General features: G+C 37.2%; 2 protein-coding genes across 2 annotated transcripts in view; one reads left to right on the top strand and one right to left on the bottom strand.

The window, feature by feature from the left end:
* Positions 1-527: 527 nt before the first annotated feature.
* On the top strand, positions 528-5,682 carry galm (galactose mutarotase). The gene is made up of 7 exons (XM_016273864.1): positions 528-872; positions 3,708-3,862; positions 3,956-4,162; positions 4,290-4,371; positions 4,470-4,620; positions 4,707-4,881; positions 5,331-5,682. Exons 1-7 carry the CDS (start codon positions 704-706, stop codon positions 5,406-5,408), a joined length of 1,017 nt encoding a protein of 338 aa, XP_016129350.1. The 5' UTR covers positions 528-703; the 3' UTR covers positions 5,409-5,682.
* A 657-nt stretch (positions 5,683-6,339) lies between these two features.
* dhx57 (DEAH (Asp-Glu-Ala-Asp/His) box polypeptide 57) overlaps positions 6,340-12,431 on the bottom strand; it is a 17,900-nt gene continuing 11,808 nt past the window's right edge. The window contains exons 14-21 of the mRNA XM_016273894.1: positions 11,483-11,656; positions 11,180-11,380; positions 9,973-10,249; positions 9,803-9,898; positions 8,747-8,830; positions 8,527-8,664; positions 6,590-6,664; positions 6,340-6,510 (exon numbers count right to left, since the gene is read on the bottom strand). Coding sequence (XP_016129380.1) covers positions 6,340-6,510; positions 6,590-6,664; positions 8,527-8,664; positions 8,747-8,830; positions 9,803-9,898; positions 9,973-10,249; positions 11,180-11,380; positions 11,483-11,656 — 1,216 coding nt within the window. The remainder of the gene's footprint in view (positions 6,511-6,589; positions 6,665-8,526; positions 8,665-8,746; positions 8,831-9,802; positions 9,899-9,972; positions 10,250-11,179; positions 11,381-11,482; positions 11,657-12,431) is intronic.

Raw genomic sequence — 12,431 nt, 5'->3', positions numbered from 1 at the left:
GTTATTATAGTTTATTATAATTAGTATTCCAGATCAATAGCTTTTATTATTAGATCTTAAGTCTTATTGGTCCTCTTCAAATCCCACAAAGATTGCTTTATTTTGTACTATTACTGTTGCGATCTAGACAAGTACTAGGCCTACAAGACAAGAGATACGTTATGGTGGAATTCATTTTTCGGGGGGAAATTTTTGTTTTGCAATGTCTGTTTTTAATATTGTTTTTGTTCATGTGCAATGAGATAACTTGTATCAAAGATTTAAGTAATTTATTTAGTTGAATGTATTTTAACATCGATGTTTAACAATGCATTTAAAAATGCATATTACAAACCGGGGCCATCCTTAGGGGGGTGCAAATGGTGCGGTGGCACCGGGCCCCACGGCGAACGGACCGAGGGGGGCCCCGCTCCCCGGTTCAGCTAAGGACGGCCCTGTTACAAACTCAGAGCAGCAGCACCAATGGCCAAACATTTCTACATTTATAAATGCGCAGTACTGCTCCAATCCAGATGGTGGCAGTATAACACCAACAAACTCGATTAACTTGCTTAAAATCCGACAGAAGGGGAGGGACTCCGACACAGTGGGCGGTACTTTGTAGTTTATTAACTCAAAGTGTAGTCGTTTGTGCTGTCGCGCAGTAAGTCTGGCTTCAGTGCTGGAGCAGTAGAGGCTGTCTGAGCGAGCGGCTGGTTTGGGAATGACGGAGGTGTGTAAAGAGGAGCGGGGCCCGGCGGAGAGATGGAGCCTGCGCTCCGGCGCTGTGAGTGTGGAGATCCTCTCTCTGGGCTGCGGGATCCAGTCCATCAGGACACCGGATCACAGCGGCCAAAGTGCGGATATAGTGTTAGGATACCAGGATGTAGAAGGCAAGTTCAGTCCATGGGAAATCAGAGTTGGAAAGAGTTTCATTGTTGTGAATGGCAGGTGTTTGTGACTGCTGTGTTGATTAGAGACACCTGGAATGATTTCTTGACCCTCTTTAACCCTCTGGCCCTCTTCGTTTAGGAGTCACACTTGCCTCCTTCGCAGTCAAAAGTGAACGAAGCCTTGAAATGTAGCTTCTTCTTTTTTTTCAGGAAAATCAATGTAATATATTTTTGTTCAAAAATATTTTTTGCTTAGGCTATTCTTTATGATTTTATGATACCATGCAATATTTATAAAATTTTAATGAGCTATTGTCTCTATTAGAATTAATATATTTTCTTTATTTATTCACTATTTTTTAATAAATGCAATATTTCACTTTAAAATCGACTGAAGGCATTTTAAATCCATTTTTTGAAGTGAGAATTGGGCCATCTGGAGGCATTAAAAAATAAAAACTTGTGTAATGTGGCGTGACCTCTTGTAATAGCACCCTATATAGATATGAAACAGAGGCTTTTGGATTCCCGTAGTTTTTTTTTTAGACATAATTTATTTATTTTTTTAGGTTTTGCATTTAGATATATATCTAGACATTTCTAAAAGATTACTTTTTTTTCAAGGTTTAGATATCTAACCAAAAATATATATAATGTTTTACGTTATGATTACAGTCAAACATTAAAATCTTGTTAGAAAGGGAACACATAGAAAGCATTTGTTACTCCGTATTTTGATCATTAAAAAACCTAACAAAATAACGAATGGGTAGTGATAATTCAAAACACTTTATACACACATTTTGTAATTAATTGATATTTTATTCAGTGTAATTCAATAAATGTTAATCAAACTAAAGAACAGAAATGACCGTTTTTTTCGTATTTCCCATTCATTTCTTATGACTGCGAAGTCAAGTGTGACCATTTCTTTTTGACCCTTTAACATAAAAATTTGTAATAAATCAATGTCTTAAAAAAATGAACAAACTGAATTTAAGTGTATTTATATTCTTTCATTCATAGTCTAAAACATTTTCTTTGCACATTTTAATCAAGGTGTTTGCTCTAAAAAGAAAGTCCAGGTCAATACGTAATGCAGTATAGTCATCAGAATCTGATTATAAATGTTATACATCATATATTAAACGGCACTTAATTGCTGAAGCAACTGTGCCAACTACAATAGAAATGCTGCTGGAAAAGAAGTCCTAACTAATCGTTGATCAATTTGTGTTTTTAAAAGACTAATACCAATATTTAGAAAGCAGGAGAGCTGATGTCCTTTATGAAATAATACTATTAACTAAAGCAAAAAAAAAAGACATGCCGAAATGCATACAAATTGAGGGAACTGACTGAACGATTGCATAACATTTACTTGCTTCACAAACTTCTCTCACGACAGATGCACGTTTAAAGACTTGAAATAAACACAAGTGGTTCTCAAACAGATGACTTAAAAAGATTGAAAATAAGACAAGGTTTAAAATAAGCTAAACCTTTAAAAACCAAATACTTCTAATTCACCCCCTCCACAACAAGGATGTGGAAACCTGTTTCTAAAGGTGTGATTTCTAGACCTGGAAAAGTTATTCAAATGAATACAATTTTAAAACACCTTAGACACTTTTATAAAGAATGTACATTTTGCTTGCCAAGCTCTAAAATATTCCATCAGGTAGAAATTGACTAAAAATATTAGTAAAATTCCTTATCCAGTAATTCTAAATTACTAAACAACTGGACAAGTCATGCCGATTCACTGGTTAGAAATAGTGGGATCCCTAACGAATATTCAGCACTTTAAACTTTTGGAATCTGGAAGCCTTTGAATATGGTTGCAGTCAAAGGTTGAGAGCCACTGCTGTATCGATCACTAGACCTAACTATAGAGATATTGAATGAAAAACATGCTTAAAGGGTTAGTTCACCCAAAAACAAATTCTTTGATCTTTCAAGCTGTTTAATGCCACTCAGTGGGTGTTGCATGCATCAGTCCAAAAGAAGTTAAATAAAAAGCGCCCATCCATAAACAAAAAAGTGTCTCACACGGCTCCGGGGGGTGAACAAAGGCCTCCTGTAGTGAATTGATGCATTTTTGTAAGAAAAATATCCATATTCAAAATGTAATAATCACTTTAATGTAGCTTGCGCCAACAGTTGTACACGGAAGCAGCTCCGGGAGCATGACGTATGAGGTCAGCGTTGCGCATGCGCCGGTGAGTCTCGTGAAAACCAACGTTTGTTAACAGGAGCAAAGGAAGCAAAGTTCCCTTACTTTAGCAAAGGAAGCAAAGTTTCCTTACTTCAGCAAAAGAAAACTAATCTTCTCTTGGCTTATATCGAAATCCTCCGACATTCTTCTTTACAAATCCTCGTTTTGAACTTCTAATAAGTGACCGTTGTTTTGTTTTGATCTCTCCGCTGGGCTTCCGCGTTCATCACTTCTGAGCGGCGCATGTGCAAAGCCGACTTCATACGTCATCCGCCCGGAGCTGCTTCCGTTTACAACAGTGAGCGCAAGCTGCATTAAAGAGATTATTACGTTTTAAATATGGTTATTTTTCTTCAGGAGGACTTTGTTCACCCCCCGGAGCCGTGTGCTTTTTATTATGGATGGGCACTTTTTATTTCACTTCTCTTGGACTGAAGCACTGTAACACCCACTGAGTGGCATTAAACAGCTTGAAAGATCAAAAACAAATTTTGTTTTATATCTCCGACTGGATTCGTCTGAAAGAAGAAAGTCATATACACCTAGGATGACTTGAGGGTGAGCTAATTTAAATTTTTGGGTGAACTAACCCTTTAATTTCCTTTATTTCACACTAGGTTATCTCTCAAACCCTCGCTACTTTGGAGCTGTGGTAGGTCGGGTTGCAAACCGCATTGCCAAGGGCCGGTTTGTGGTAGATGAGAAAGAATATAAACTGGCTATTAACAATGGACCCAATGCTCTGCATGGAGGACTGAAGGGCTTTGACAAGGTAAATTTGAAATGAAAACCATATCTATCCTTATTCTCCAAAACAAGCTTTGTCAGCAGACATCATTTCTTTAAGGACGTTTGTGTGTTGTAGGCCGTGTGGACCACAGAGGCGGTGGATAATGGAGTGAAGCTGAGTCACAGCAGTCCAGATGGTGATGAGGGTTATCCTGGGAACCTAAACGCTTCGGTCACTTACAGACTGGAGAAGAACACACTGAGTGTACTGTACTCTGCACAGACTGACCGTACTACAACCATCAACCTCACCAACCATTCATACTTCAACCTGGCTGGACAGGTAGGGCTACAAGCACACAGTTTATAAACCTCGTCTTACACTGCATGGTTAAAGTCTGTGTGAACTGTCTTTTGTGGACACAACAGGTGTATTCCTACTCTTAATGAATGCTTTTTCGTATCTGCAGGGGACACCAGACATTTACGACCATGAGGTGACCATCTCAGCAGAGTCGTACCTGCCTGTGGATGATACGATGATCCCCACAGGTATTTTTATCCCATTATTTTAGAGAATTCGATCTTTTAAACGTCTATGAGCAGAAACTGTCGAGCATGGTTTTGTGTGGTTTCTTTACTATGTACAGGGGAGGTGAAACCTGTGGAGAAGACCCTGTTTGACCTGAGAAAGCCTGTCCTCCTTGGCTCTAGACTGAAAGAGCTGCCTGGTCCAGGCTTTGATCACAACTTCTGTCTGTGTTCACCTGGTGATCCGCCACTGGAGCGAAAGTGTGCTCGGTAAACCGTTATTTCAATTGGATTATTGAGCCTATGTGATTACTCTATATGTGCCTTAATATTACTGCACGTGTTGGTCTGTGTAGAGTGGTGCATCCTGGGACGGGTCGTGTTCTGGAGGTGAGCACTACACAGCCTGGGGTTCAGTTCTACACGTCCAACTTCCTGGATGGGACATTGAAAGGAAAGGGTGGAGCTGCTTACTCCAAACACAGTGCCTTCTGTTTAGAGACCCAAAACTGGCCAGATGCTGTTAACCAGGTACTGTAAATGAATTAAAAGTAAATTTTAGTTCAGACCAAAAAAAAAAAAATAGTAAAATGTACACTATTCAAAAGTTTGAGGTCAGTAGGATATTATTTTTGATACTGCCATTCTGTTGGGTGATCAAAGTTGACACTAAAGACAATGTTGCAAAATGTTCTTTTGAACTTTCTATTAATCAGAAAATCCTGAAAATAATACTTCAAAATGTTACTGTATTTTCGATCAAATAAATAGAGCCTTGGTGTGCATGAGACGTAAATTAAATTGTTCAAACCCCAAACTTTTGAACTGCTGTATACATTGTACTATATAACATATAGACCATATTTGTGTACTTGTTTCTCTCTCTCTTTATATATATATATATATATATATGTGATGTTTTTGCTTTATAAAAAAGCTAATGTTTCTGAATTAATGAGAGATCTCTTGTCTCTTCTCAGCCTCATTTTCCTGATGCTCTGCTGAGGCCAGGAGAGACGTACACACACACAACACGCTTCACATTCTCAGTGCTCTGAAATTACACCAGCATGTGAAGTTTACTTTTACAACAGTACACAACTGCTTTTCTAGCAGAATGTTACATGACCAACATAATGTACTGCTTCTATGACCATAATATTGTATTTCTAGAATTTGCTCATGTTTTAGTAGGGGATATTTGTTCCCCCTACCATAAATCCTACACTAACACAATTATTACTTGAAGTTAAAAGACATTAAGGTTTGCTTGTAATCATACATTTTAATGTCATCTAATAAAAACAAAGCCTGTAATTTGTTTTCAAAATATAATTTTTTTTTTGAGGTGAATACCATAATAGCGTTATCCAAAAAAATGCAGTCATGTAAAGAGATGGCTGTAACATTTTTAAATTTACACAAATTATATAAATGCAATAGAATCACACAATTATTTTGTTTATTTTTAAAAGAAAATCCATAATTTTTTTTACCCAGTTCATTTATTTATTTTTAAATAGACTTGATATTGCATATTTTGGCAAACGTATGACTTTTCATAGTAGTCCCACATTATAATAGAAATTAATAATTCAAAACACAATAACAGTGCGTTTTATAATTTGGCACAATTCATACTCCCAAGTACCTCATGCCATACATTCAAGATTTATGCACATGCTGTCTTGTTGCTATAATATTGCATTAAAGCAGTCCAATATGGACTTTGGGATTGAGGACATGTCTGTGTGAAATCACACAATGCCAAAGTATATTTTCTGCATCTTAAGAGTGAAAATTTAAGGGGGTCTGAATACTTTCCGTACCCACTGTATATGTGATGTTTTTGCTTTATAAAAAAAGCGAATGTTTCTGAATTAATGAGAGATCTCTTGTCTCTTCTCAGCCTCATTTTCCTGATGCTCTGCTGAGGCCAGGAGAGACGTACACACACACAACACGCTTCACATTCTCAGTGCTCTGAAATTACACCAGCATGTGAAGTTTACTTTTACAACAGTACACAACTGCACAAGATGAGGGGTGTATGTGGACGGCTCCATCACTCTTGGTCATGAAGCGCAGCTCCTCTGCTTTAGGCTGCATCTTAACAGCTCCTTTACCAGTGAGCTTATACTTCCCCTGAGGAGATCTCACCTAAATAAAGCATGGCGTGTTTCATACTCCCTCACATGAAACCTCTTACACACCATTTCAGAGAAATCTGTGCTCTGACCTGGACTACATTAGGGTAGAGAGCCGCACACAACATGGCTGACATCAGCTTTGTGTTATCCGAGTTCAGGTTGGCCTGTGAGGGACAGAAATACAAGAGTTGATTGTTTTTACCTAAAATGTTTATACATCTTGTATTGATTTTACCCAAGAGTGTAAAACAACACATACTTAAACCTACCACTGAACAATTTCATATATTACTAGTGTCAAAAAACACTCGCTGTCCAGAAGAGATGAGATGAAACATCTTACAAATAGTTTGTACAAAATTTTCCAAACTGATGTTAATCAAAGAATTTCATCTAATGTTCTCTATATTTTAACAATTATATTACATTGGTATTCATTAACACTCACTACATCTAAAACAAGCAGTCTTAGACTGTTAATAAATCAACTGAATATTTAATTTAAGAAAAACAAAAATATTTATATAAATATTAATTATTTATATATTTTAATTTAAATTTTACAACTAAAAATCCTTCAGAAGGTTTCAAAGCTGTGTTGTCAACACTGTCAGAAATGTATGAAATGCGCAAAAATTTTAATTGTCATCATTTACCAAACAGTTGACGGTACCCATTCACTTCCATAGTATTTTTTCCATAATGGCTACCATCAGCACCAGCATGTGAAGTTTACTTTTACAACAGTACACAACTGCTTTTCTAGCAGAATGTTACATGACCAACATAATGTACTGCTTCTATGACCATAATATTGTATTTCTAGAATTTGCTCATGTTTTAGTAGGGGATATTTGTTCCCCCTACCATAAATCCTACACTAACACAATTATTACTTGAAGTTAAAAGACATTAAGGTTTGCTTGTAATCATACATTTTAATGTTATCTAATAAAAACAAAGCCTGTAATTTGTTTTCAAAATATAATTTTTTTTTTTGAGGTGAATACCATAATAGCGTTATCCAAAAAAATGCAGTCATGTAAAGAGATGGCTGTAACATTTTTAAATGTACACAAATTATATAAATGCAATAGAATCACACAATTATTTTGTTTATTTTTAAAAGAAAATCCATAATTTTTTTTACCCAGTTCATTTATTTATTTTTAAATACACTTGATATTGCATATTTTGGCAAACGTATGACTTTTCATAGTAGTCCCACATTATAATAGAAATTAATAATTCAAAACACAATAATTTTATAATTTGGCACAATTCATACTCCCAAGTACCTCATGCCATACATTCAAGATTTATGCACATGCTGTCTTGTTGCTATAATATTGCATTAAAGCAGTCCAATATGGACTTTGGGATTGAGGACATGTCTGTGTGAAATCACACAATGCCAAAGTATATTTTCTGCATCTACTCTGTAAAAGAAAATGAAAATGTTTCAAGTGCCTCCACAAAGTTCAACAAAATCTGAAAAAAAAGGCTGTTTTCAGGTGAGCATCCCGCTGTTATTTAATTGTGAATAGTGTGTGAGAAGAACATTGATGCTACTGTGTGGAGATGAGCGACACTATGGTGTGTATGATGCGAGACCCTCGAGGACAGCCGATCAGATCCATGCTGGGATTTCTGATCTTCTCCTCTAAGAGCTGATCCAGCTCCCACCGCAGCTCTTTCACCAGCTCAGCCACCTACACAAACACAGTCTGAAATCAAACACTGCCATAGCATGATATGATATTCTAGTGCAAGTCTCTTACCTCATGAGACGCAGCTGCAAATCTGATCCAGCCGTCTTTTTTTTTTTTTTTTGCATTTGGCAGAAACTCACAGGTTTGGAAGAACATGAGGGTAAGTAAATTACAGAAATTTCATTTTTGAGTGAACTATCCCTTTAAATCAGGCAATATCAAGATGACCTTTTCACATTTCTATGATCTTAAGTACATAAACTTGAATTTTTTTCAGTTCTGTAGTTTTCGTCCCAGCACTGAATCACTGTTACCTCATAGCCTGTGGCCTCCAGCACCCCATCACTTCCTTTTGAGCTCATTTTTTCAATGACCCTGGCCTTCAGTCCATCCTTCACAAAGCCAATGTCAGACAGAAGCTCTGCAAACTGCCTTTTAAGACATGCTATCTCCTGAGAGAACACACACACAGAGCAGTTATGGTATGCCTAAATGACTGATATCTACACTGAGCCAATCAGAGTCCAGTCTCACCTGTAAGCCCCGGATCGAGAGGAAGTTCTCTCTGCAGAACTGGTAACCAGCCTTAAAGCTGCTCTGTGCTGCGTTACACCAACCCTAAACAGAACAAACATCAGTGCAAGTCTTAATATTTATATCAAAACAGCACATTTCATGCACATTAATTATGAATGAAAATGCACCCAATAATGAACAAGGTTCAGATTATTACCAGAAATGCGTAATAAAGACATTTTGGCTGATATGATCAGAAGTAAATCTGTATATTGGGGAAATAATTTTTATGACTGATCATGGTGGTCTAGTTAGCAAAAGAAAAACATTTCCTAAAAGCAGTGTCAATTAAAAAAAATGTTTTCAGTATGTTCACATATTGAATAAATATCATGTAAAATAACTATTCATTTCAATTGAGCAATTTATCTTATTTACTATTATTAAATTGCATTATTTATCTAGCAATATATATATTAAAAAACGATATAAAAAAAGGGAAAACTTACTGGAAGAGCCATATTAAATATTACAAATCTATTTAGAAGTTCGGGTCAGTGAGATTTTTTTATGTTTTTGAAAGAAGACTCTTAGGCTCACCATTGGGCTTATTTGATCAAAAATACAGTAAAAAAACCCAGTAATATTGTGAAACATTACAATTTAAAATAATGTCATGTCACATGATCCTTCAGAAATCATGCTAATATGCTGATTTGCTGGTCAAGAACATTTATTATTATCAAAGTTGCAAACAGTTGTGCGGCTTAATATCTTTGTGATTATTTTTTTTATTTATGTTTTAAAATTGGAAAAAATGAGTTTGATGTTATCAGCTTCTAATATCAGTCTAATAAAACCAATTGCGTGAATAAAAAAACAAAAACAAAGAACCGAATGAAATGCAGACGCCTGTTGATGGAAATAAAAAAAAAATTCCTGTAAAATACACAAAATCTGAAAGCATAATAAGATTATTCAACAAATTAAGAAAAATAAAGAACAAGAAAGTGGTGAAAGATGTGTATACCATTATGAATTGTAGTCATTAAATTGATCAGAGCCTGAACTGACCTTGTACGCCTGCAGCAAGGCCAGATGGTCGCTGTTTGCCAGAGAGAACCCCAACTTCTTCTCGTTAGCTTCCTCTCGTTTATCCCAGGGAGACACCTGCGAGTATGGCAGGATCTCAGGTCACAGTACTGCGCTGGAGAAATAGCTTCCACATGTGTCTGGTGACTTACGAATGGACTCTTGAAGGCCAGGCTAGCGGCGATGGTGAGGGCAGGGTCCAGGCAGCGGAAGATGGCTCCCAGCAGCATGAGTTTACCGATGCGGACGTCCACAGGCAGACAGGCCAAATGCCAACCGAGGGGAGTCAGAGACTCCTCGTCCGTCAGGGCGCCCAGGGCACACAGGCGCTGTTTAGCGGCCTCCAGACTGCCCTCTGCGGGCGGCTCAATAAGCTGAGAGAAAACTGACTCCAGAGGACGCTCCGTAAACACCTCCAACACCTTAACCCTGGGACAGAAAAACTGTAACTATTAAGATCTGAACAACTCACATGAAGTTTGCTTGTGTTGAAGGAATAGTTTACCCAAAAATGAAAATTTGCTTTTCAAGATGTAGATGAGTTTGTTTCTTCAAGGGGAACAGATTTGGAGAAATTTAGCATTTCATCACTTGCTCACCAGTAAAGTGAATGGGTGCCGTCAGAATGAGAGTCCAAACAGCTGATAAAAACATCACAATAATCCACAAGTAATCCACCCAACTCCAGTTCAGTTAATCAGTTAATGTCTTGTGAAGTAATAAGCTGCATGTTTGTAAGAAACAAATCCATCAAGATGTTTTTAACATTCAAACTTTGCTTCTGGCTAAAATACACACAAGCCCACTATCCATAATATTGCTTTCTCCAAACGTTGTCTCGTCTAAATCAGGAGTGAAATATACACACATCAAGCAAGCACTGTTTTACAAGCAAAAACAGTCCAAAACTGTTCTAAACAAATTATTTTGGTGGATTTGGATATAAGAGGACAACAGTTGATGGAATTTGTCACTAGAGGAAGTGTTATTAGGCATTACAGATTTTTGCCAGAGTTTTTACGTTAAATAGTCTTAATGATGGATTTGTTTCTTACAAACACAGTTTTTCACATCACAAGACATGAACTGGAGTGGTATGGATTATTGTGATGTTTTTTTTCAGTTGTTTGAACTCTCATTCTGATGGCACCCATTCACTGCAGAGGATCCATTGGTAACCAAGTGATGTAATGCTACATTTCTACAAATCTGTTCTGATGAAGAAACAAACTCATTGACATCCTAGATGGCCTGAGGGCAAACATTTTTCCACCACATAATCCACCACATAATTTTGGGGTGAACTACTCCTTTATTTAAAGTTTTTTTGTTTCAACAGGGTTGTTTTAAGGTGGTTACCTTAGACAGAGCTGCTCCAGGGGCACTCTCTGAATCTCAGGCAGCTGCTGTTGGCTCAGGTGATGTGTGAAGCGATGGCTTGTAAACAGATGGAAGCATACGCCTGATGCCACACGTCCAGCACGGCCTTTTCTCTGGAGAGCATTTGCACGAGACACCCATACGTCCTCTAGACTCTCCATACTGCGACTAGCATCATACCTAATACATGCACAAACATATGACAATGCATCCAAAACCACAAAGAATATTCAATGTTAACCAAGAAAAATAAATAATCTATGTTTGGACAGCGCCTCAAACCTCTTCTCCTTCATCCGGCCAGAGTCTATGACATACACCACATCATCAATGGTGACAGAAGTTTCAGCGATGTTGGTGGAGATGATGATTTTGGTCACACCCTCATGTGGGCGGGTAAAGACCGCCTGCTGCTCCTCATTGGACAGGGACGAGTGTAGAGGATACACTACACACCTAAAAATGTTTACACACAATCATAAATATATATCATCATCCACTTTTTACAGGTGAATCTGACAAACCAAAACATGTCCAGGTTGCATTTCAGCCCATAATCATTGTTTCATTAAAAATTATTTTTATATATTAACAAACATAAAAGTTTTGGGTCAGTAAGACTTTTTAAAATTTCTCAAAGAAGTCTATTATGTTCACCCAGGTGGCATTTATTTGATCAATTTAATGCATTTTTGCAAATTAAAAAAATTGCGTTAAAGGAGAGTCAGAAGGTTGGTATCGTTTAATAGAAAACTATCTGTACTTTCAGAAGGAATTATTTCATTTGGACATTCTCCTGCTCAACAAATACTTAAACTCAAATGGATACCTGGACAATTTTCAATCTGGTTTCCGACCGCATCACAGCACAGAGACAGCGCTCATTAAGATAATAAATGATATTCGCTTAAATTCTGATTCTGGCAAAATATCAGTGCTGGTACTACTAGATCTCAGTGCTGCGTTTGACACGGTCGATCATAACATACTTCTAGAGAGACTAGAAAACTGGGTCGGGCTTTCTGGGATGGTAATCAAATGGTTCAGGTCATACTTAGAAGGGAGAGGTTATTATGTGAGTATAAGAGAGCACAAGTCTAAGTGGATGTCCATGACATGCGGAGTCCCACAAGGCTCAATTCTTGCACCGCTCTTGTTTAGCCTGTATATGCTCCCACTAAGTCAAATAATGAGAAAGAACCAAATTGCCTATCACAGCTATGCTGATGAT

This window comes from Sinocyclocheilus grahami, unplaced genomic scaffold (genome assembly GCF_001515645.1).
Source record: "Sinocyclocheilus grahami isolate Dianchi unplaced genomic scaffold, SAMN03320097.WGS_v1.1 scaffold82.1, whole genome shotgun sequence".
In the NCBI taxonomy this organism is placed as follows: domain Eukaryota; kingdom Metazoa; phylum Chordata; class Actinopteri; order Cypriniformes; family Cyprinidae; genus Sinocyclocheilus; species Sinocyclocheilus grahami.
This window is presented reverse-complemented; position numbering and strand designations above follow the sequence as displayed.

What these genes read in the sequence shown, in the direction of transcription:
- galm (XM_016273864.1), top strand. Translation starts at nt 704, where the DNA reads ATGACGGAGGTGTGTAAAGAGGAGCGGGGCCCGGCGGAGAGATGGAGC. An exon ending in GACTGAAGGGCTTTGACAAG is followed by an intron (nt 3,863 to 3,955) that starts GTAAATTTGAAA and finishes TGTGTGTTGTAG; the next exon opens with GCCGTGTGGACCACAGAGGC. An exon ending in GGCCAGATGCTGTTAACCAG is followed by an intron (nt 4,882 to 5,330) that starts GTACTGTAAATG and finishes GTCTCTTCTCAG; the next exon opens with CCTCATTTTCCTGATGCTCT.